The sequence below is a fragment of the Lactuca virosa genome, chromosome 1, assembly GCF_052849685.1.
Source record: "Lactuca virosa cultivar CGN04683 chromosome 1, Lactuca_virosa_CGN04683_v6, whole genome shotgun sequence".
Taxonomy (NCBI): Eukaryota; Viridiplantae; Streptophyta; class Magnoliopsida; order Asterales; family Asteraceae; genus Lactuca; species Lactuca virosa.
Window position 1 is genome coordinate 137,500,492 of NC_136426.1, and position 26,455 is coordinate 137,526,946.

Genomic DNA, 26,455 nt, shown 5'->3' on the forward strand with positions numbered 1-26,455 from the left:
TACACACTCTATTAGGGTACTCTGTACTGACAAAACCCTCTGGCTGACACATGTAAACATCCTCAGCCAACTTTCCATTAAGGAAGGCGGTTTTGACATCCATTTACCATATTTCATAGTCATGAAATGCAGCAATGGCTAACAATACCCTAATAGACTTAATCTTGGCTACCGGTGAAAAGGTCTCATCATAATCAACTCCTGGAGTTTGAGAAAAGCCCTTTGCAACCAGTCGCGCCTTATAAGTGTGTACATTACCATCCATGCCGGTCTTCTTCTTGAAGATCCATTTGCACCCAACTGTCTTACGACCTGGTACATTGTCAACCAAGTTCCAAACTTGATTATCATACATGGACTGTATCTCGCTGTCCATTGCCTCTTTCCATTTAGCAGACTCTAGGCCTGCCATGGCTTCCGCATAGCTGTTAGGTTCATCCAGACTTACCAGTGTCTTATCACTGATAAGTGTCTCACCTTCCGCAGTAATATGGAAATCATAGTAGTGCTCAGGTGCATTCCTAACTCTCGTGGAACGCCTCATAGGTACAGACTCTTCTGTCGGATCAACACGAGTTTCCTCCTCAAGTTGATTGCTAGGGTTTGAGGTTCCTTCACCACTTGACTCTTGAATTTCTTCAAGTTCAATTTGCATCCCACTGTTTCCTTGGCTTATGAACTCTCTCTCTCTTGAAAGACACCCCTCCTTGCTACAAAGACCACATTCTCACTAGGTCTGTAGAAGAGGTAACCAAAGGATTTATGTGGGTAGCCGATGAAAATACACCTCTCACTTCGAGGTTCGCGCTTATCGTGAGTCTCGCGTCTCACGAAAGCTTCGCAACCCCAAATCTTGATGTGGGCTAGATTAGGAACTTTTCCAGTCCACATCTCATGAGGTGTTTTGGCAACCTTCTTTGTAGGGACCAGATTAAGGATATGGGTGGTAGTCTCTAAGGCATACCCCCAAAATGAGATTGGTAGCGAAGCTCAACTCATCATGGAATGAACCATGTCCAACAAGGTTCGATTACGCCTCTCAGCCACACCATTTAACTGTGGTGTCCTGGGAGGTGTCAATTGTGAGACAACCCCACATTCCTTAAGATAGTCGAGGAACTCTGTACTAAGATACTCACCACCACAATCGGATCGAAGCATCTTAATTTTCTTGCCCAATTGATTCTCTACTTCCTGTTTAAACTCTTTAAACCTATCCAAAGTTTCTGACTTATGCTTGATTAAGTAGACATATCCATATCTACTATAATCATTTGTAAAAGTCACATAATAACGATTAGCATCCCTTGTGGCAGTTTTAAAGGGTCCACACACATCTGTGTGTACTAGATCCAACAAACCTTCACTCCTAGCACATGAACCTGTGAAGGGTGACTTTGTCATTTTTCCAAGTAAGCATGATTCACAACTATCATCTGACTTTAGGTCAAATGACTCCAAAACTCCATCCTTTTGGAGTTGGCCTATGCGTTTCTTGCTTACATGTCCAAGACGACAATGTCATAATGATGTTTTACCCAAGTTATTATCATTAGTAGAATCAATACACAACACATTATTTCCTAAGTTATCTATAACAGACACAGCTTCATACACACCATCACAAAGTAATACTTTAAAAATAAAACACATTATTAAAGAAAGCATTTATTCCACCAACTTCATTATCAAAAGAAAAGGTAAACCCTTGTTTGTACAAAGCATGAAAGGAAATAATATTTCTTGCCATTTCAGGCGAGTAACAACATTTATTCAAATCTAAAGTAAACCCACTACTTAGCAACAAAGTATAAACTCCAATCTTGGTGACAGGTGTAACTTTCCTGTTTCCCATGATCAAGTTTATCTTCCCATGCTCCACATTCTCACTTCTTCTTAGTCCCTGCAAATCAGAACAAATATGAATACCACAGCCGGTATCAAGGACCCAAGAGTTAGAATAGGGTGAGTTATTAGATAATATAGTGTAAATACCTGCATGGTTGGGTTTTACTTTCCCATCCTTCAGATCTTGCTGGTACTTTGGGCAGTTCCGCTTCCAGTGCGCCTTTTCATGGAAATAGAAGCATTCAGCCTCTTTTGGGTCAGAAGAAGGAGTAACGAAACCTTTCTTGGTTCCACGTGAAGAGGAGCCATCAAGGGTCTTACCCTTGGTACCCTTCGAAGGGTTCTTCCTCTTTTTCCCTCTACCTTTCCCGATTGCCAGGACAGGTGCGGAGTTTGGAGTAGGTGTAGGAGTGGTAACAACCGACTTACCTTTAAGACCTGATTTTGCGGTCTTTAGGAGTCCTTGAAGTTTGCTGAGTGTAACTTCCTCCTTGTTCATCTGGTATGTCATGCAGAATTGATCATAACACGAAGGTAGGGAGTGAAAAATGATATCTATTGCCAACTCCTCGGGGAAGTTCACATTAAGTTTCAGCAAACAGTCCACATACCTTTGCATTTTCTGCATATGGCCCGTGATGGGTTCACCATCCTTCACCCTGGTTGTTATCATGGAGGAGATGATTTCATATCGCTCTTGACGAGCACTCTGATGGTAGCGGTCCATCAAATCCTGGTGCATTTCAAAAGGATAGTAGTCCTCATAGGACTTTTGGAGCTCGGCTGTCATAGTGGCCATCATGATGCATGCCACTTTGGTAGCATCTCTTTCATGTGCCTCATATTCACCAAGCTCCTCAGGAGTAGCAGTCGGCTCAGGTACCTTAAGCTCCTTGTCGAGAACATATTCTTTGTTCTCATACCGAGTGACCATCCTGATGTTCCTGATCCAATCTGTAAAGTTGGATCCATCAAAGATGACTCTCCCACAAAGGTTCATGAGAGAGAAGGAGCCGGTAGGGTTTGAGCCAGAAGCAGCATTGTTGGAAGACATCTGAAAAGAAGAAAACAAGTTTAGATTAGATATAAAGATAGTCCTTAATAAAACACCCAAATGTAATATTAAGGCTAGGATCCAATCACAATATATTATAACTTAGAAGAGGGATGACGTAATCTAAGCTAAAACATATTTGAAAGGTAGGTGAATGACGATTCACCAATTTCCACCATGAAAAACGAAATATCTAAATTATTAGGTTTTATTTGGTTTTAGAAACTCCTAGATTCTTTTGAGATTCATTGAACTTTTAAATGGCATGTTTCAATCTCGAGTGTGTCCTTCATGTTTTGTGACTGGGATACCGAGGATCACAAAACAAGGTGTGAAGTAACCATGCAAATTACTTGGTACCCTTAATGTTTTTCACTTAATCGATGTGTCGGTTAACCACACGCGCTCCACCGACCTATGAAAAACCTTAAGTCACCCTTTGCCTACCTTGTTAAGTCCAAGTTAGTGTGTCGGTTAACCACACACGCTCCACCAACGACTTAGACAAAGTGCAAAGTGTAATTTCATGGGTTAGCACGTTATTCACATTTTCCTAAAGTAACTAAGATTGGGAATTTATAAAAACATTTAGTTACTTTATAATAATCATTATACTTTTAATGAGAATTTAAAGTCATTGTCCTACCCGTTCGGCTAACGACCCTCCACCAGTCAAGGAAGCGGTGGGTGAGAGTGGACACCCATTAAGCTACCATTTTATAGGCAACAACCTTATACCCCCCTTATAGACCGACTTCGTGAATGAGGCCTACTAATGGTAAAACGACTTTGATCTTATATATATATATATATATTATTATTAACTTATAATATTATAAAGTATAAGGGTTGAATTTTAACTTTTAAAATTCTAGGGGTTGGAACTAAAGTTTATTAAGATGACTTTACATGTTCCAAAACTTGAGGGCAAGTTTTGTAACTTTACAAAACCTTTCAATTCATAACTTATGAGTTATTAAAATGAAGACTCTTCATTTTTATAACTTATGTGTTCTTTTAATGGATTTAATACAAAGAGACTTTTGGTTATCCATAACTTGAGGACAAGTTATGGACTCCATTAAAACACATAAAGATCATGAATTCAGCATTAAACAAGTAATTCTTATGATCTATCAAGAACTCATAAGAACATGAATAATCATATCAAAATTTCAAGAACATATGAACACATATAATCATGTAATCTTAATATTAGCCATTGTAAATGGATTAGAACAATCATTACACCAACTAAAACAGATTTTAAAACATCAAAACAGTTTAGGGTAATGTTTCTAGTCCATTTCCAGCAGCAAAAGTCGAAAATATGCACTCTGCCTAGCCAACTCGTCGAGTGCATGAACTGACTCGCCGAGTTGGATGAAGTTTCGCTTAGACTCGTCGAGTCCCCCCATGGACTCGACGAGTCCCCTGTGCAGACAGCAAAAAACTTCGACTTTTCCAGCTATTTTGCATCAAGTATCAACAAACAAGCCTAGGCTCTGATACCACTGAAGGGTTTTGAGCATTCTAACACTCCTAAGGTGTACATGCAACCCTAGAAACCTTGGATCTATGTTTGTCTAAAATACATGCAAAATTTGATTTCCAAGGTTCTTAATCCTATCTAGCATACATGGGGAACTTATAAACATAAGAGATAGCTAGAATTACATACCTTGTAGTTGATTTGATTCCTTGAAAACCTTGAGAGCCAAGCACCCCAAGTGTGATGCCTCAAATGTTTCACACAACACCAAATGCTATTGGAATGACTTGAGAGAAATGTAGAACACTTCTAAATTCGGCTTGCCCTCTTGTCTCACTAGTGTAGTCGATTTTGGTTGCTCTAAGTATGCTTATATAGTATGTTGCATTAGGGTTACACCATGTAAACCCAAATGTAACATGGCTCTTCATTTCCATGACCCATGGGTTTGTAACTCCCATGGATCATCCATAGAGCATCCTATGGACCTTAGCCCAACTAGATAATCCATGGAGCATCTAGCCCACTATACAAGTATGGATGATTTACACAATCAACCCATATATTTAATTAGTCTCCTTTTGATCACTTAATTAATTCTAGATTAATTCTTGATCAGTACTAACTAAATAATATTATTAATATATTAGAACTTATAATATATTAATAAACCACAAGTGTTATTTCTCTCATTTAGTCTATCCAAATGCATGATGTCATGCAACCCAAATGGACCATGCCGGGTCGGGTCAAGTATATACCAGAAATAGTTATGGACTTAGACACCTTATCCAACATGTTCAATGTAGGATGAGAATACTTACCGAATGAGGGTGAGAAGCTCAAAGGCAGCCTTGGAGTCTCGAGTTCTTTGAGAGGGAAATGAGAGAGAGAAGTGTTTGTTTCTTGGTGAGAGAGTGAGTAAAGTGGAAGGAGAGATGGGTTTCCAACTTTTGATCAAGATACCAGCTGGAGGAGAGGTGTGAGAGGACAAATAGTTAACTAGGTATGGATGAATAGTGACTGAGGGTTGTCCTATGTGGGTATGGGGGTTAACTTGAGTCATACTTCATGGAAAGATCAACACTCTATCTCAATATCTCACCCACTAGATATTGTCCTTAAGTTGAGATTTCCCCCAAAATGTGATTAAAATATGAATATATATATATATATATATATATATATATATATATGGTCTTATATGTCAAAATATAAGTTTGGGTGAAAATCCCACGCGAAAATCATGAAAAACGAGCTTAAAACGCAAAAGTGGTCGAAAATCGGGAGAAGGATGCAAACCTGCGAGGGTTCCGGAGTCAAAATCACAATTTCGGGGCCAAAGGGGGATATTCTGAAGCTCTTTCATGGTTCCGGAGTGGGGAGTCTGAAGCTAAGGCATTCCGGAGCCACTTTCCGGAGGGAAGGAGTTCTGAAGCTGAGGGGGATGTGAAATTGTTCGGTTCCGGACTAAGAGGGTAACGGACCAAGAGGGTTCCGGACTAAGAGGGTTCCGGACCAAGAGGGTTCCTTTGGGTTTTCTCCTTTGGTTTTGGGTTGTTTTCGACTGAGGAAGGTACATAGAGAGATTTGGGGAGAGAGATAGATACAATGGGAGAGATTGAGAGAGACTTTGTCGGGAGCCTTTATTAATGTTTTTCTTCGTAGTTTAAAGACCATAGGCTTAGTTACATCCCATTTTGAGTGTTATACACCCCCGAAGGGCACGTGATAGTGTTTTATAGAGTTGTTACTTCCCTCCTTCTGATTAGGGTTTAGAATTTTGAACATTTGAAACTTTCAAGTGTTACTTTGCATTTAAGATTTAGAGTCATACATTAGTAGACATAAAGTAATCCCTAATCACATTAGTACTAGATGAGTTGACCAGTTTGACTTGTTAACTTTCTTTGACTTTGACTTTACCAGAAATTTACGGTTGTCACATTTGGAAGGAGTGCGGGACTATTGTGGGGCTTGCAAATTGTTCGTGGACTTGAAGTGTGGCGATTGGGCTCGGTGCCAGTACAAGCGGGATGCGCGTTGGATTTTATTTTGGACGAGGACTCGAGTTGAGGAGGATTAAAGAAGCATTGGAGCATCATTGGAGGCTTTGGAATAACATAATTGGGCTACCAAGAGTTGTGCATGTAAGCTGAAAATGAATGAGGAAATTTGGGTTGGATTGTATTTTAAATGGGCCAAGGCATGCAATCAGCGAGACCCACGCGGTCCGCGTGGATCCACAAACGGTCCGCGTGGATCGTGCTGTGGTGAATCTGAGTTTTGACTTTTTGACTCTATTTTGGGAAGGTTGGTGGATGGCTTTTAGGGAGTTTTTGGATCCGAATGAAAGCACTTTTTACTAGAGATTTGGGGGGAGATTCATAATCAACACCTTGAAGAACAACTCTACTTTGCTCTCTAGAAGGCTTGGGAAGATTTTGAAGATTAGTGTCATTTCATTTCATCTTACACTTTGAATCATGTTTGGTATCTCTAAACTATATTGTATTTCTTTTACTTTGGCCATGCTTGGCTAGATTTTCATTTGGTTGATTAGGGTTTAACCCATGGATGAATGATTAGTTGCTTTGAAGACTTATTATTATCTTGTGTTTGAAGTTTATGGAAATGTTTTCTAGTTAAACACCTTGTTGTGTTTATTTATCTTTGATCATGAGCTTAGATGAATGAATGCTTATTTTTGTTGACTAATTTCTTGGTTCAGTAATGGGCCCTCAAATTAGTAAGCAACAAATGGTTTATATGTTTCTTTTCATTTCATTTAGACCATGGGAATGTTTCCTCCATAATGATAATGTAAGCATTAGATTATCTTTTGGACTTGGTAACTCTTAGAACTTAAAGCTAATTGATTTTCACAAGATTACATGCTTCATTGATTTTGTGACTTTAATTAAGGAATTGTGTTAGAGCTCCTCTAACCATTTTAATAACAATGAAGAGTTGAGGTAATTTGTGCTTATGAATTGCTATAGCTAAGTTAAACTAATTCACAAGATTTACTCCATTTAGTCTAATGATAAGTCAACCATGTCATCCATGCGGTGTATCCCAAAATCAACCAACTTCACTTCATTGAATTTAATCAAATCTTTCATTTGCTTGCTTGACATATTTACATTCTAGTGTAGCTTTAATTTTCTTAAACAATCAAAAAGAATTAACCCCCCCCCCCTTTACATTTACTCTTGCTTTACAAGTACTTGAACAAGTGATTTACATAGAGATTTAAATTGAACCAATCTCCGTGGATACGATCCCTTTACCACTATAGACTTTTTTAGTGTGTAATATTTAGGGTATTTATTTTGTTGGCCTTGACAACCACCAAATTTTGGCGTCGTTGTCAGGGATTGGTTTATATTTAATCAGTTTGTTTCTCTATGCCTAGATCTCATTGTGTAGGTACTCTAGTTAAAAACTCAAAAAAATTGAAAAAAAAAAGTATGGTTCGGAAATGAACACTCCTTGCATTGAAGATAAACTTTCTGAGCTAGCTCAGTTAGTTATGATGATTGAAAGTGACCAAAGTGTGCAACTCATGCCTCTTATTTGTGATTGTTGCGCCCAAAATGGACATCATTCCGACATGTGTCCATATTTACAAGGAAGATGGGAAGAAGTACAAGAAAAGGGAAGCTACTATTGGTCAAACCAGTGGAGTTATGATCAACCTCAACATGATCAATGGTGGGACAACAACCAAGCTTGGGGATACAACCAATGCTAAAGCCCATACAAAGCTTGGAGAAGTGACCAATACCAACCAACTCCACAATTCCAACATCCATATCATCTACCTCCTCAACAACCTGAAACATCAAACATTTCCTTAGAGGAGATTGTGAAGAGCATTGCCACTTCTACCCAACATTTCCAGGAAACAACGCAGGCTAGCCTCAAAAGCTTGGAGCAACAAATAACACAACTTGCTCAAACAATAAGTATAATGGAAGCTCAAGACAAACTACCATATGAAGAGAGCCCATGGCATAACACATGTGTTATTCCTTTAAAAGATGAGAAAAGTTTTGATGGCCCAAGATTGTTATATGAAGAAGAGGAGGAAGAAGCACAAGTGGAAGAATTTGTCAAGGAGGAAGAAGAAATTGAGAAAGTTGTCAATGAAACTATAGAGGAAGTGTTGGGGGTTAACGAAAGAGAGATTGAGCCACCCACTACCATTGAGAGACTAACTCCAGTGGTAGAACAACCACAAGATCCGGAAATGATAAATTTGTTGGACCCTTCAAATGATACGTATCCCGAGAAAGAAGACGCCCAACCGGTCACCTGCTCAACCACCATGTCAAAGAAGGAAGAGTTGGTCAACATACTGAACAAGTACAAGATAGAATGTAGTTGGATGATTGCTATCATCAAAGGTCTAAGTCCGATATGGTTCTCCCGTAAAAAGAAAGTCAAATACAAGAAAAGAGTCCTAATGGAGGTGTGGAAATTAAAAAATGTCGACACGGGGCAAGTTTTCAAGGTTAATGGATATCAATTGAAGCCGTTCTATGAAGGTTTTGATTCAAATGTCCAAGATGTCATCCATTTGGATGCCACGGTATACTGAAATCGAGAGGGAAGGACGTCTCGCCAAAGACGTTAAAGAATGACATTTTTGGAAAGCATTCTGTTTTCATCCTTTCTAATTCCGAATAAATGTTTTAGCTAAAGTCATTTTTGCATTTCACATTTCTTCTTCTTCCTTCTTGCAGTAAAAGAGTGTTGAATTTTAAGCCCCATACGTCAAAAGAGTTGACAAGGTTTCTGCAAGACTCACGCGGTCCGCGTGTACTCGAAGAGCCGTCCGCGTGTTTATAAAAACGGACCGTGTGTGGGCAAAAATTAGACCGCGTGATTCTTCGATTTTGGATGGTCACAGAACATTTTACGCGGTCCACATGTGCTAGAAGTGTCGTCCGCGTGTTTATAAAAACGGACCGCGTGTACTCGGAAAGACGTCTGCGTGAGGGATTGAGCAAATGGACCATTTTAGGGCACCTCACGCGGACCGCGTGTACTCCAGGACCTGTCCGTGTGACATGTTGACTTCAATTGACCCGTGTTTTGACCATGTTTGACCACGAATTAAACCCAAGAAAAGCTACAGACGGCCTCTTCTTCCCCATTTCTTCTTCCTCTTTACCCTAAACTCCATTAAAACTCCCCCACCTTCAACACTAAAACTCAATTTCCCGTCAAACCGCCGGTCGGAATTACATGAAACCACCGCCATTCTCTCCTATTTTCCGAGCTCTACAAACCCCACTCAAAAACCGCTCCGAACTGTTGCCGGAATCCGGGGCGCCACCACCACCATCTCGCTACTTTTTGGGCATTTTCCGGCCAACTCCGGCCACCTCTCGCAATTCGGACACCACCATTGTACTCCTCTTGGGAAAGGATACAAACCCCACTAAAAATATCCCTCAAAGCTCGCCGGAATCTCAAGCCGTTGCCGGATTTCTCGGGTTTTCACGATAAAGTGCTTCTCACGGGGTATTGAGCAAAGCTTCAAGCTTGGGGTGGAGTGTTGCAAGATTTTCAAATCTTGATTTTTTGCGCGCAAATTTTCGCCTTTCAAAAGTCGTGGTCACCAACGGGTACATTCTTTCCTTGACTTTAATTGACCAATATGCATGTTTTAGAACAATAATTTATATGGTCTTGCATCAAATGAGTCTAGGAATTATTTCTTGCTTTGATTGTTGAACCGTTTTAGAAGTCCGTAGGGAGTCGATTGGTGATTTGCATTGAAATATTATTTGTTGGTATTGTTGGTCCGTATGGTTGTTAATTTCCTTACAGGTTGATCATGTCCACATCTAGAAAACGCTCGGCTGCTGCCCGAGGCAAGGCCCCCGCTACAACTCAAAATGATGAACCCTACATTCCATGGTTTCGGGACGCAAAGGCGACTAGAAATTACAAGAAGAGTTTGCCTAGGAAGGTTGCCTCCACCAAATTTGTGTGCAAACCTACACTCATTTCATTAGGGGTTCTTGAGGGAGTCACTCAATTGTTCCGTAACATCGGGTGGGAAAATCTTCTTGAACTCATGGCACACACTTACGAGCTCCCTACTAGAGAGTTCCTTGCCGACTGTGGGTTAGACAGCGAGAGAAAAAAGGTTGCATTCCAACTTATGGGGGACTGGGCGTACATTGATTTTGGAAGGATAAATGACATCTTGGGCTTACCTTCCACAAACACATTCACGGTTTTCGACACCTTGCCTGCCGAGTTCAACCATGAGACTTTTTGGACGGAAATCACCGGGGAAATATTCTCATGTGCCGGTCGCGATAAAGCAACCTCCATCATTCACCCGTGCCTCCGCATTGTCCATCGTATCTTGGTGTGCACTGTTTTTTCCCGCAAAGAAGCCGGCCAAGTCACAAAAAATGAGCTATTCTTCCTTTGGTGCATGATGCGACGTGAAAACCCACCGATCCCGGATTTTGCCCCGTTCTTTTTTCACAAATGCGCATTCATGAGAACCAAAACAACCGATGATATTTGCATTGGAGGATTTGTCACCCTTTTAGCCCGCGGTCTAGACATTGAGCTTTCAGATGACTATACGCCCGTCGACAACAAAATTCTCTTGGATTAGTGGGTTCTCACTAACATGCATCACATCCGTCGTAGGAATAGGAGCAGTTTTACATGGTATTGTCCTCAAGGGGTCGGATATCTTATTCTTCCCGACCCCCGAGTCTCCAACTTCACCTTCAACAATCGCACTCAGTGGAGACTCGCGAGGACCATCATTCAGTCAGTCAATGAGGATGCGCTTCAGGCTCAAGATGATGACGGGATGCATGTGAATGACGAGCCCGACGATGACCCCACCCATGGTCCACAGCAAGCCCAGCCCCAAGCACCTCCCGTATATTACCCGCTTCCCCCCAATTTTGCTGAACGGTTCGAGGCTCTTTGTGTCTCTAACCAAATCATGTCTCAGCAGATGCACCATATGTGGGGGTGGCATCAATCGTAAAACCACTTTGAGGACATACCACTTCCCCCTCCCTATCCATACCCTCCACCCACTCACCCTTATCCACCTCCACCTTACCCCTACCGTTACCCCCAATACCCATATCCACCTCCCGATCCCCCGGTTTAGGTACTTTCGCCTTGCCCCGAGCATTGAGGACAATGCTTGTTTCTAAGCTTGGGGTGGGGTATTTCCTTTTCTTTTTGATTTCTCATGCATTTTAGTTAGGTTGCATAGCATTTTAGCCTTAAATTGCATTCATTTTTTTTATTTTATAAAATTCGAAGAAAAAAAAGATTTTATTTTATTCTTTTTCACTTTTTATTTTTACATGACATTTAGATTAGGGCATTAGCATTCATGCATTTTTGTTATCTGTTTATTCTCACCCCCCTTAGATGCCATGGAACAGGTTTACAGTTATTGTATCATTATTGGTCCAGGATTGTGTTGCTATCTCACCCATCGAACCGGGACCACTAGCTGCAGCTTGGGACTTCATACTTGGGATCAGATGCTTAAAGGGGTAAGTGATCATGGCCAGGTAGTTTCACGAAGAATTATGCATGCAATACTAACAACTGTAGGATATAGTATAGCAATGGATGTTCTTAGCCTTGCGGTCCATGCCGCCGAGAGGATCACACTTGATCATGTTTGAACCATGAGGATGAAGCACTGGTGCTTGTCCCCGAGTAGAATCCATATCCGGTCTCCTTACATCACCATATTTTTTTGCGATCTTCTTAGGATTTTAGAGAGTCTTTTAGTCCACATTTGGACATTTTCATTATGATTGGAAAAATCACAAGTTTGAAAAGGAGCTTACATCTTTATGCTCCACACATGGTCATTTTCATAACTTAGACCATTCGGATTATTATTATTGTCTTTCGGTTCAACGTCCATACTTTTGGGAACCAAATTTTGAGTCAAAAAGTTTTCTTGGTGAAAAGAAAAAATTCAATATGTTAGTGCATTGCATATGTTTTAACAAAAAAAAATTGTAATAGTCTTAGATAGGGGACCGGTTCAATTATTGAACAAATTTTCCTTCATTTTGGTCACCCGGTGTTTGATATTCATTTATATAGGTTTGTCTTATTGTATATAGATCGAGTTGTTTCTTTTCGCAAATTGGTGATGTTAGAGAGACTGTTGAGTCGGATACTAAGGGAGGTTTGGGTTAACACTAAGTGAACTGATTCCTACAACGGTGCCCGAGCGATAAAACCCAATCACATTTGAGAGTGGCCGACAAACGTGAGATCACGCAACTTTCGTGATAAGAGTGTGCACTTAAAAAAAGAAGAGCTCCATACGAGCCTGTCCATTTGCTTTCTCCCTACTACATATGTTCTTCATTATTTTCATGTTCCATTGGGGCTGCGACTGACCATCCCTCCTTACTCACCTAGAGGAGTTGCCCTAGCTGTGGTTTATGGTCCCATTGTCATCGGATGAAAAAGTAATGAGATAATAGCAAGATCAATTCTAACCATGTTGACTAACGGTGATCAGGTTCCGCAGTTCTATCCATTCTTTTTATTTTCTTAGGATAGTTCATCCCGAGTTCATTTTAGTCTTGTCTTACTTGAGGACAAGTATGGTTTAAGCTTGGGGTGATTTGATAGTTTCATTTTATTTACTTCTTTTTATAGTTTATTTTAGCACATTCCATCTCATTTTAGTTAATCTTCATGCATATTTTCTCTTTTTGCTATTTTTCTCCTTTACCGGGTGCTTTCCAGTCTTTTGAGCTTATTTGCAGGATTTATCGAAGACTATTTGTTATTGGAGGTGTGGAAGGAGTGCGAGACTATTGGGGGGCTTGCAAATTGTTCGTGGACTTGAAGTGTGGCGATTGGGCTCGGTGCCAGTACAAGCGGGATGCGCGTTGGATTTTATTTTGGACGAGGACTCGAGTTGAGGAGGATTAAAGAAGCATTGGCCTCGACAACCACCAGAAGTCCTCCACTCCCTCCGGAAGGGCTAACACCGGAGCTTCGCACAACCTCTGGCGAAGAGTCTCGAATGATGCCTGCTGCTCAGGCCCCCAAACAAAAGTAACACCCTTCCGGGTCAATCTGGTGAGAGGAACCGCAATCTTGGAGAATTCCTTGATAAATCTCCAATAGTAGCCGACCAATCCCAAAAAACTCCTGATCTCGGATGGGGATCTCGGCACCTCCCATCTCAAAACTGCCTCAATCTTGGCCGGATCGACTAATATCCCATTTTGATTAACGAGGTGTCCCAAGAACTGGACCTCTCGTAACCAGAAATCACACTTGGAGAATTTGGCATAAAGCCTCTCCGACCTTAAAACCCCAAGAATCACTCTAAGATGCTCCTCGTGCTTCTCCCTGGATCTCGAATACACCAGGATATCGTTAATGAACACGATCACCGATCGATCCAACATAGGCCTGCACACCCGGTTCATGAGGTCCATGAATGTTAATGGTGCGTTGGTGAGCCCAAAAGGCATCACCACAAACTCGTAATGCCCATAACGAGTCCTAAAAGTCGTCTTTTGGATATCCTCCTCACAAACTCTCATCTGATGATATCTAGACCTCAAATCAATCTTGGAAAACCAAGACGCCCCTGCAACTGATCAAAGTGATCGTCGATCCTCGGTAGCGGATAACGGTTCTTGACCGTCAGCTTGTTCAACTCTCGGTAATCAATACACATCCAGTGTGAACCATCCTTTCTCTTGATAAAAATATCAGCGCTACCCACGGTGAGCTACTCAGTCAGATAAAACCCTTCCCCAGCAGCTCCTTGAGCTGTGAGGATAACTCCTACATCTATGGTGCCGCTCCCGGAACCAAATCAATCCGGAACTCCACCTGTCTCTCGGGAGGCACACCTAGCAACTCCTCGGGAAAAACATTCAGGAACTCGCACACTATTGGAACCTCGGAGATAGAACTCGGCCTCTCCAAAACAACCCGCGTATCCATCACGTACGCCAAGAAACCCATACAACCCTGCTGTAAACTCTGCCTCGCTCTGGCAGCAGAGCAGAAAGCTGACCCAGATCTGGTACCCTCACCATACACTATAAGCACTCCCCCACTAGAGTCTCGTATAGTCACCAACTGACACTCGCAGTCGATCACCGCTCCAAAACGGCTCAACCAATCCATGCCCACGATGACATAGACATCGCCCATCGCTATCGGCACCAGATATATCTGGAACTCGACACCAAAAATCTCCAGCACATATCCTCAGAATACATAAGTAGCAAAAACTGCATGCTCGTCTGTAACGCCCGTAGATCCGGGCTAGTCAATTTAGAGACGATAAGTGTCGAAAAATACTTTTTGATAAAAGGCTATTTAGAATGAATAGTCATAATAAAAGTTGTAGCATATGTTACAAGGATTCCGTACATATAAAGAACGCCGAAATCCGATTATAACGAAGAAGTTATGACATGTCGAAGTTTCGCGACGGAACCGGCACCACACCAGGAAGCGTAAATAGTAAATTTACGATAGAGCGATATTTGGCCTTAACAATCTAAACAAAAGTCGTAGAATACGTTAAACCGAGAGCGTGCATAAAAAGAACGCCCAAATCTGACTTCGTATGAGGAAGTTATGATTTTTCTAAGTTTTGGCTTAGCAGTATGTAGCCTGGAGTTCGAATATTAGATCGAGCAGTATTTAGCCGACACAACCTAAACGAGAATCGAAGATCTCATTAATAGTAGCATAACTATAAAAAGACAGACGAAAACGAACGTCGGATGAAGAAGTTATGGATTTTTAACGGACCAACCCTGTCTCGGCCTGTTAAAAAATATAACTTTAAAAATAAAGTCAAAATTAGCCGACGGAGTCTAAACAAAAGTTTTAGATTACGGTCCCGCCTACACGTGGATATAAAGAACGTCAAAAACGGAGCTCGTATGCAAAAGTTACGAATTATAGAAGTTGAAGGTGAAAAATGTGAAGGTTGTGCGAAGGGGTACACCCAGCGTACCTTCGGACGCCCCGTGTTCGCATTACGCGCCGCTTACGCAGTTCGGACGCCCAACATTCTCGGAAATACTTGGTATCGGAAGAGGCCACATCGCCCCAGCAGCTTCGCGACACGTATGTACGCCCGAGTCCTTACGCCCAGCGTAGGTCCAAAGTACGCCCAGCATGATCTGAGGCCTCGCGGCTATAAAAGGAGGCCGAGGCAGCCTTCATTTCCACACCATTTCAACCTTCTCTTTCTCTCTCTAGGTTCTCTCTCTAGCTCCCTAACCCCCCTAGTGGTAATGATACTAGGTTTCGTCGAAGGAAAATAAATTAGTAGAAGCGAAACGCTGTCTGAATTCGGAATCACCACCTTATCAGGTGAGTGCATAGTTACTTTCATCTTACACATAGGTATGAAGTATTTTATATAAATTACGTGTTATGTGTGCATATAACCTGTATACTTGCTATCTATGCTGGATGAACGATTTTATACATGTTTTAAATAATTTAAACTGTATATGTATTTTATATCTACGAATATGTTGGGTAAAACATGGGTAGATGAATGATGAGAGATGAAAGATGATATGAGTGAACATTGGCAGCTATAGACTTAGTGCCTAACAAATAACATCGGCAGCTATGGACTTAGTGTCTATTGAATAAACGTTGGTAGCTATGGACTTAGTACCTGTTAGATAAACGTTGGTAGCTATGGACTTAGTACCTATTAGATAAACACTGGTAGCTATGGATTTAGTACCCGATGAATGAACTTTAGCAGCTATGGAATTAGTGCTTTACGAATGAGCATTGGCAACTATGGACTTAGTATCTGTCGTATAAACCCTGGAAGCAATGGAATTCGGATTGAAGGAATGTAGGATAAATAATTCTTAGGGTAGACCCTTAAGAATAAAGAAGATATTGGGGATGGGTAATTGGGTTAATTGTTTGATGATTAAACATAATAATTATATTATTGTGGGTTGAAAACCCTATGTACTCACCAGGTTTCCCAACCTGACCCACTCAAGCTTATTTGTATCACAGGTGTCGATACGAAGCTACTTTACATTGAGAGGTTTAAAAGAGATGTAGATCACTAGTGTAAATGAATGTAAGTTTTGTTTATGCTTATGTTTTTGTATTGACGATGACATCCCAAGGTTTTAAAAGGAATAAAAATACATTTCTTCGGAAATGCTTTGATAACACATTTATCATGTTTTTCTGGTAACAAATTCCGCAACATTTTTATTAAAAGAAGTACTCTGATTTTTATAAAGCATAAACAAAATCGGTCTTTTCTGGCCGTGAAAATGGGGATGTCACAGTTCGTATCAAAGCATTGGTTTAAGCGAACGAGGAATAAGGATTTATTTGTAGACTTACACTTAGGATGCTAAGCAATGATGGTGATGAGTGTGCTTAATAAATTTTAGGTAATACACCTAAATAGACACAAGTACTAGCTAATTTAGGGAAAATGCCTGACATGCTTTTATGTGCTAAATGATTTATGATGCTTTATGATGCTAAATGTCCGAACGGATCTATGGTCTGTTGCCGTCCGGATCTGGAAATTTGATGTGTTTAGATTTCTAAACGTTTAAGTACGGTATTATAACTGGCATGTAACTTTTTAGAGTGATAGGGAGGTTTACACGTCAATCGTAAATAAAATCTTTCCTATCTTAATTCTCGTCATTTCACACCAAACGTATGATTTGGTGTGTAAGATCGAAATGGAAAGAACCTGAAGCGGAGTCGGAAACACGAACAGAAATAGGAATCAGCAACCTCAACCCCAAGTGATTGAGCCAGTACCTGTGGTGGTAGCTGGACCCGAGCCAATCATAATGGCTGGAGTACAAGCCATGGTTCGGGCTGTGTTGGCTGAGCAAAGAGAAGAGATGAGGCAAATGTTGCAAGAAAATAGGGACGAACCTACAATACCCATTATGCAACCTGAGCTTATCGTCGAGAAATTGGAGGAAGGAAACAATAGCCGCACTGTGAGTCAAGCAAGAACCCTAGGGGCAAGGAGGAATGGCCCAGAGAGGGGAAATGACAAGGATGGGCGGATGTATAAGAATTTCTTGAGTGCAAAACCACCGAGTCTTTCAGGAAGCCCAAAACTAGTGGATATTATGGACTGGATCTCCGAGATGGAGATGGTATTTGAGAGCTGCAACTGCAGCGATAAGCAAAAGACCGTCTTTGCAGTCAAACGACTAAAGACCGGAGTGCTAAGTTGGTGGAAGTTGTTGGCAGATACAATGTCACGAGGAGAAGCCATGCGAATGTCTTGGGAAGCATTAATTGAGCAGTTGAAAATGCAATACTGCTCAGAGATAGATCTGATAGACCTAAACAACGAATTTCAGAACTTGAAGAAAGGGAAGATGAGTGTTGATGAGTATGCCACCGCATTCACTGAAAGGATGAAGCTATTCCCCTACTTGGTGCCTACGGAACTCTCCAAGATAGATAGGTTCGCTAACGGGTTGCCCACAGACTTTGGCCCAACGGTCAAAATGGCAACTACTTTGAAAACAGCCGTTAGAGCAGCTAAGAACGTAGAGACCCAGATAAGAGAAAAGGGTCTAGAAAAAGATAAGGCAGGAGAGAAGAGGGAGTTTGAAGGATCTTCAAGGTCCAACAAGGAGAGAAAATTCTCGAAGCTTGTAGGAGGAGAAAGAGGTGATGCGAGATGGTGTGATAAGTGCAAGAAGAAGCATAGTGGGAGATGCAACGAAGAAGTGACTTTTTACAAATGTGGGAGGACCGGTCACTATTCCAAGGACTGCACACATAATGATAAGGTATGCTACAGATGTGGAGGCAAGGGGCACATGTCCAGAGACTGCCCGAGGAAAAATAAAGCGGTAAGGCCAGATACACCACCAAGGCCAAGGGCATTCCACATGATCCTCGACGAAGCAGATAACAACGTGAGGAATCAAGGATGAGGACTTCATATCCGAAGATCGAGTTATGCAGTAGCCATAGTATCGTATGGTGTGGCCTATTAGAGGCATAGTCTAGGGTGAACCTGAACACCTATGTAATTGTTTCAAGGAATAATATAAATCCTTCGTTTTGTTATCTGATGTGTTAAGCTGTTATGTGATTTTCTTGTATGGTGACTTGGAAAACTACGAGACAATACTTGGGACGGAAAGAGTATGAGTAGGTGTGAATGGTAGTAGAGGCCTATACTACCGGAAGCACAGGACTCACGCTTGGATCAGGGAAAGTCACAAGGTTACCAAGAAGCTAGTAATTGATACCATTTTATTCAAGTATGTCGTTACCATTGTTTCGGTAATGACTAAGAATATTGTTGTTATCCCGACCCTAGCGGTCATATCAAATTGAGTCCGACTAAGACGAGTATGTTACATGGTTCAGAGAACCAAGTCCGATGTAGCATCTGACTTAAGCTAGAAGATTGAAGTGAAAGACAATCAAAGCGATCAGTAGAGGTATCGTAATAGTTGCTTGTAGCTAGGAATGCTACCTTTTAATATGTGATTATATCACATTAGAACATGAAGGGAGGTATAGTCTGTTCTGGAAATTTGACTCTAAAAAAAACCTGAGTCTAAGCGTTGCAACATACGATGATAGGTCATTACAATATGACACATCGGTCCATGGTAGTAATCTTAAGATTGTTAAGAAGAAGAAGCAGTCTCCAGTAAGGATCGAGATTGTGACTTGAAGGTCATAATTTGGATTCCAACGTGAGATAGGGAGTTGGTGCAAGATCGAGCACCGCCTGCAGTTATGGAGTCCAAGAGTTAGATACTCGTTTGAAGCAACATAGAAGTTACGATTATTACTTAGGATGAAGAGATAAAGTATGGAGTCATTATACAACCCGGTTTCGTTGATGATTCTGAGACGTAATCATCCTAAGGGGGAGATAATTGTAACGCCCGTAGATCCGGGCTAGTCAATTTAGAGACGATAAGTGTCGAAAATGACTTTTTGATAAAAAGCTATTTAGAATGAATAGTATTAATAAAAGTTGTAGCATATGTTACAAGGATTTCGTACATATAAAGAACACCGAAATCCGAGTTATAACGAAGAAGTTATGACCTGTCGAAGTTTCGTGACGAAACCGGCACGGCACCGGGAAGTGTAAATAGTAAATTTACGATAGAGCGATATTTGGTCTTAGCGATCTAAACGAAAGTCGTAGAATACGTTAAACCGAGAGCGTGCATAAAAAGAACGCCCAAATCTGATTTTGTATGAGGAAGTTATGATTTTTCTAAGTTTCGGCTTAGCAATATGTAGCCTGGAGTTCGAATATTAGATCAATCAGTTTTTAGCCGACACAACCTAAACGAGAATCGATGATCTCGTTAATAGTAGCATAACTATAAAAAGAAAGACAAAAACGAACGTCGGATGAAGAAGTTATGGATTTTAACGGACCAACCCTGTCCCGACCTGTTAAAAAATATAACTTTAAAAATAAAGTCAAAATTAGCCGACAGAGTCTAAACGAAATTTGTAGAGTACGGTCCCGCCTACGCGTGGATATAAATAACGTCGAAAACAAAGCTCCTATGCAAAAGTTACGAATTTTGAGAAGTTAAAGGTGAAAAATGTTGAGGTTGTGCGAAGGGGTACGCCCAGCGTACCTTCGGACGCCCCGTGTTCGCATTACGTGCCGCGTACACAGTTCGGATGCCAAGCGTTCTCGGAAATACTTGGTAGCAGCTTCGTGACACGTGTGTACGGCCGAGTCCTTACGCCCAACGTAGGTCCGAAGTACGCCCAGCGTGCTCCGAGGCCTCGCGACTATAAAAGGAGGCCGAGGCAGCCTTCATTTCCACACCATTTCAACCTTCTCTTTCTCTCTCTAGGTTCTCTCTCTAGCTCCCTAACCCCCCTAAAGACTAGGAAAACCCCTAGCGCCCGAAGGAAGCCCTGAGGCTCCCGGAGTATCGAGAAAAAGGGCCTTTCGGCTCGGGAACGCTGCTCCAAGCGAAGCCCGGTTTTCGAGAAAACCCGTTGTAAGTGAGTTATGCCTACGCTATTTTAAAATATAGCTTTTATTTAATTATAGTAACGTTATTAGGACGTTATAATAATTATTTGGGCTATTATTATGAGTTATATAGTGTCGTTATAATATCTTTTTAACCACTCGCGGTACGGGGAATCTGGTTTAAAGGGTCGCATAGGGTTGTTGGATTTCAGAAGTTCTATATGCCAAAATGGTCCTGCCCTCCGGTGTTTTATGTCTGGCCCCTGTCTGTACATAGTGGGTGAAGAGTATTGTTTAACGCCTATATAATAGTAATAATAGCTAGACTATTAATTAGTCTCGTCAAACGTTAAACTAAAATCTAGTGGTAATGATACTAGGTTTCGTCGAAGGAAAATAAATTAGTAGAAGCGAAACGCTGTCTGAATTCGGAATCACCACCTTATCAGGTGAGTGCATAGTTACTTTCATCTTACACATAGGTATGAAGTATTTTATATAAATTACGTGTTATGTGTGCATATAACCTGTATACTTGCTATCTATGCTGGATGAACGATTTTATACATGTTTTAAATAATTTAAACTGTATATGTATTTTATATCTACGAATATGTTGGGTAAAACATGGGTAGATGAATGATGAGAGATGAAAGATGATATGAGTGAACATTGGCAGCTATAGACTTAGTGCCTAACAAATAACATCGGCAGCTATGGACTTAGTGTCTATTGAATAAACGTTGGTAGCTATGGACTTAGTACCTGTTAGATAAACGTTGGTAGCTATGGACTTAGTACCTATTAGATAAACACTGGTAGCTATGGATTTAGTACCCGATGAATGAACTTTAGCAGCTATGGAATTAGTGCTTTACGAACGAGCATTGGCAGCTATGGACTTAGTGTCTGTCGTATAAACCCTGGAAGCAATGGATTTCGGATTGAAGGAATGTAGGATAAATAATTCTTAGGGTTGACCCTTAAGAATAAAGAAGATATTGGGGATGGGTAATTTGGTTAATTGTTTGATGATTAAACATAATAATTATATTATTGTGGGTTGAAAACCCTATGTACTCACCAGGTTTCCCAACCTGACCCACTCAAGCTTATTTGTATCACAGGTGTCGATACGAAGCTACTTTACATTGAGAGATTTAAAAGAGATGTAGATCACTAGTGTAAATGAATGTAAGTTCTGTTTATGCTTATGTTTCTGTATTGACGCTGACATCCCAAATTTTTAAAAGGAATAAAAATACATTTCTTCGGAAATGCTTTGATAACACATTTATCATGTTTTTCTGGAAACAAATTCTGCAACATTTTTATTAAAAGAAGTACTCTCATTTTTATAAAGCATAAACAAAATTGGTCTTTTCTAGCCGTGAAAATAGGGATCTCACATCGTCAGCTATGGAAACCCTCAGAGGTCGACTCAACACCTCACGTCGGATACTGATGTGATGACTAAAAGCTAAAGACACGAAGGATCGACTCACACCCGAGTCAAATAACACCAAAGCAGGCATAGAACTCACAAGAAATGTACCTAAATACAGCACAGAATAAGCACAATAAATCTCAAAATAAATAAATAAGGAAGTACGTACCAACCACGACATCAGATGTTGCGCGGACCTCCTCCGCTGTCAGCTGAAAAGCTCTCTCACGAGCCCTCGGAACCTCGGCCTTCATTGGCCGACTATCGATAGTGCGCAAAGCAGCAGGAGTGGAACCCTCGGCTGATCCCTGAACAAGCTGAGGGCACTCGGCCTTCTGATGGCCGGTCTGGTTGCAGTGAAAGCAAACTGCAAATCCCTTGGGGAAATCCTTCGACATATGCCCCTCTTTGCCACATTTGTAGCAAATCCCCACCCGGCAAGATCCCTCATGAGTCTTGCCGCACTTGCCACAAGTGCGGCCCTTCTGGCCTCCAGATCTCGAATCAGCGGGCTTAGCCCGCTTTTATTGCCGACTGCAACTGCGCCGGCCTCCGGTCTCTCCCCTGAGACTCCGCCTCCTCCCCGTCCTGAGTCTCCAGCTCGATCTCCCTCCTCCTGGCATTTTCCTGAAGCTCGGCAAATGTCTGATAAGACGAGTTTCGCCACGAACTCTTGAATATCCCTCCTCAGAATGCTCAAATACTGGATCATGCGTGCCTACTCAGTCATCACATGCTCAGGGCAGAACAACGCCCTCTCGTGGAACATCCTCGTAATCTTCGTCACTAACTTTGTCTTCTGCTTGAGAGACAAACTCCTGGGCCAACCGTTCCTTCTCCACCAAGGGAACATACTCATTTCGGAACATCAGTGTAAACCTCTCCCATGTCACTGCAGTATGCTCTGCAGGAGTAAAACTGGTTGTCACAAACTTCCACCAGTCCTTCGCTCCCAAGTGAAGCTGGTTCAGCGCGAACCGAACTCTCAAATGCTCTGGGCACGAGCATGTGTAAAAACATCCCTCAATATCATAGATCCATCTCATATCCGCAATCGGATCATGTGTCCCATCAAACTCTGGTGGCTTCGTGTTGCTGAACTCCCGAAGCAACGAGTCACCACCCTGTGGACTGGCAGCAGCGACAGCTGTGGTGGCTGCAGCAGCAGCCGCCTCAGAAACAGCAGTGTATCGCTCATCAAATGTCTCAATCAGTGTGGTCTTAGTAGACCCAAACATCTCAGGAATCGCCTCTCGAATGGCTGCGGCCACCTCCTCGAGAATCATCCTGCGAATCTCATCATCACTAGTCCCATTGCTCTCGGGGTTGTGGCGTGTACCCACCATGATGTCTCTGAAACACAACACAAAATCATTAGAGACTCGCTCAAGTATAATCACACTTGAATTCCCGTCCCTACATGCTCTTCAGCATCCTAAGGATTCTTACTTGGATTGCATACAGATTCGGTGCTTTCAGTAGTACGGGCCCAATACTACCTTCCACACCTAACCTGTAGTCATCCCAAGTCCTCCTCCTAGGATTCTAATTCACAAGTACTCTATCTCTCACAAATATCAAACTACTCTCTCAGTAGGCTACTCGTATGCTCATCTAGGTATCTCTCCTAGATTACCTCTCGATACTGAACTCAGCACGTACTCAGGGAAAATAACAGATTTTACTGATCAATAGCATCTCCTAGGCTAAGGCATCACAAATCAGGCAACTCTAGCCCTAGAATATGAAATACCTAGCCTATTCTCTAGCATGCATTTGTAATATCTCATAAATATTTCATTAAGTAAACAACTAAGGGTATTTTGGGAAACCATCGTTCGGGCTCTGGCTGATTGTACACACTACTCCTTCTCGTTTTTCTCTTAGAAACTCTTACTCAGTTTTAGAAAAAACATTTATCTTGAAAACTTTCTCAAATCCTCAGTTTGAGTCCACACATACCCGAAGGTGCATCCGAATAATACGCGGCATAAATCACAAAGACAATATGCAGGATATCACAATACTCAATATAAACACATAAGACATCTCGGTCACACAAAGATACCACTCAAGGTAAGTATAGTGAGAAGACTCACCTCGTAAGCAATCAAGCAAGTACCCTCGTACACGGATCTCGAACTAGCCTCCGCCTAACACATAGGATAATTATCTTTAATTAATACCCTATTCACGACCTTAAATAATCAAAGGTTATTCTCTTTTTCTCTCTAACTCTTGAATGGGTAAAAGACCATTTTACCCCTCCATGGCTCCCTAAAACCCTATCTTGACCAAACCATAAACTCAACAGAAGTCAGTATTCGAGTCAACAGTCCGTGTTTGACCCGACTCGCCGAGTGCATCTATGTGACTCGTCGAGTCCCCTTGTTTCCTTTGAATTATCGTGAAAATCTAACTTAACTCATCGAGTTGTCTCATCAACTCGCTGAGTTACCCATGTCCAGACTTATCGGGGAAACCCTAGCCGACTCGTCGAGTCAGCTCGTTGACTCGGCGAGTCCCTTCAGTCTGAACTCTCATTCAGATGTTTTAAGGCGGATCTACTACTCCACACACTAGATCTAGGCTCCCAAGTCTCGAATGGCACGTAAAGCTTCGATCTTTACGTTCATGCATGGCATATGTTGCTCCAAAATGCCAATACAACTCTAACAAGGGTGCTTAAGTATAATAACTCTTATACGGTTGAATAAAGTCGAGACCTTTGGACTCTATGGACCTCACAAGGTCCAGATATGAAGTCTAGTCCTCCTGATAGACTCAATGCACTCAATGTCCCAATAAAAAGGGTGGTAAAATCCCTAACTTCCATAATCATGAGATCTAACCAATAAGATGAGAAAGGTGTAGGCTGTTTACCTCCCACAGAAGCTCTGGTCGATATAGCACTAGATCCAACAGTTTCTCATCGTTCCTTGCTGGATAATCTCCTATTCTCCTCAAAAGATGCACTAGAATACTCAAAGATTAGCTTTATAACTCTCTTAGCTCACTACAAACGTTTAGGGTTTCACACAGGGGAGTTGGGTAGCTGGTGAGGCGGAAATGAGGACATAAGTTCTCTTAAATAGGCCCCAACCCCGGAGATTTAGGGTTTCGCCTCACAGCGCCAACTCGGCGAGTCAGCTCTCCGACTCGTTGAGTCGATCATTAAACTCACGTGACCAAATCGAACTCTACTCGACGAGTTAGACTCACAACTCGTCGAGTCACTCATGAAATCCCAATAATAAATAATAAAAGAAATACCTGGGAGTCGGGATGTTACGTGTTTTTTTCTGGTTGGTACCAACTTTTTATAGCTACAGAAGCACTTGTTTCTATCTAAGACCAGCTGTATAAATGAACATGAAAGAACCACACACGCAAAAACCGGTATGTTGAATTTTTTTTTTTTTTTTTTTTTTTTTGAAAAGCTTCCTTGAGAGAGCTACTATTCAACACACCAACACTAATATCCATTATCTCATCAACCGTATTGGCAGTAATAGTTTAGATTCAATTTGTTCCATTATCACATCAAAATATCCATATGTAAAATGTATATCCATTTCTGCTAAACATGTACTTGCAACTAGTTCCCACGAACCCACAAAAAGAAGTTTTAATCTTTATTTTTACAAAACTAGAATCCAAGTCTTGCAATTTCTAAAACCCATGGTGGAAAGTCAAACCCATCCGTATGAATAGTTAATTAATTTCATGAATAAATTTCTAAAACGATTTCATGAATCTAAATAAAACGACTTCATTAATCGAGAAGAGGCATGAATTGATTTTGAAGACGATTGAAGGAGATGAATGGATAGAAATTGATTTCATGAATCAATTTCAAAATCGATTTCATGAATCGGGAAGAGGCATCAACCGGGAAGAAGCATAGTGAAGAATTGATTTCAAAGACCTTACCGGAGATGGAAGAAGTCCCAGAAAGAAGCATGGTGAAGAAGACATTGGCGATGGTAGAAGCGAGGAGCAAACTCGACAAAGACAGAAGTGAGAGAAGAGAAACGATGGAGGTTGTTGTTCACGATTGAGTGTTGAAAGCATCACGATAAGATGGGGAAATGTTCCGGTCAGCCTCCTTTTTACCATGGACCAAATAAGACAAATACCCTGGACCGAATAAGAACATTGGCCAGGTCATACGTGATTAGTCCTCTATCAAACATCAAAAAAGCTGATCGGGCCAAAAGTGTTGACAAGAGTTAGCCAAAAGTGCTGAGCGAACCCAGTCAACTACATGTCAAACAATCCCTAAATCATTAACATCAATTGCATCAAAAACCTTTCTGAGATCATATTCATTCATTATTCAACAAATTTATTTGTTCGAGATTTTAATATTTTCTTTCATTTTTAACTATGTTGTATTGAAAATTGTCGAGCACTCAATCAATATACTCTTATTTGCAACTATCATCATATTATATTTCTAATGTTATTAGAAGAACAACTTATTTACACAAATTAACCGTATGAAGAATTCCAAGGTTAAAAGAACAAGGATCTTCATCAAGTTTTCGTTTGAAATGATGGGCCTCAGGT

The 26,455-nt window shown here is 41.2% G+C and overlaps 1 protein-coding gene across 2 annotated transcripts; it reads right to left on the reverse strand.

Moving 5' to 3' along the window:
• Positions 1-1,795: 1,795 nt before the first annotated feature.
• LOC145158658 (uncharacterized) lies at positions 1,796-26,034 on the reverse strand. 2 transcript variants are annotated; one of them, XM_079077522.1, is made up of 6 exons: positions 24,767-26,034; positions 23,983-24,036; positions 22,053-23,236; positions 2,460-2,902; positions 1,996-2,347; positions 1,796-1,903 (listed from the first exon to the last, which is right to left on the reverse strand). In XM_079077522.1, exons 3-5 carry the CDS (start codon positions 22,062-22,064, stop codon positions 2,344-2,346), a joined length of 459 nt encoding a protein of 152 aa, XP_078933648.1. In that variant the 5' UTR covers positions 22,065-23,236; positions 23,983-24,036; positions 24,767-26,034; the 3' UTR covers positions 1,796-1,903; positions 1,996-2,343. The 2 variants fall into 2 exon arrangements, 1 of the variants encoding a protein (XP_078933648.1); XR_013737288.1 differs by lacking the exons at positions 1,796-1,903; positions 1,996-2,347; positions 2,460-2,902 and adding an exon at positions 21,652-21,991.
• Between the last annotated feature and the right edge of the window lie 421 nt (positions 26,035-26,455).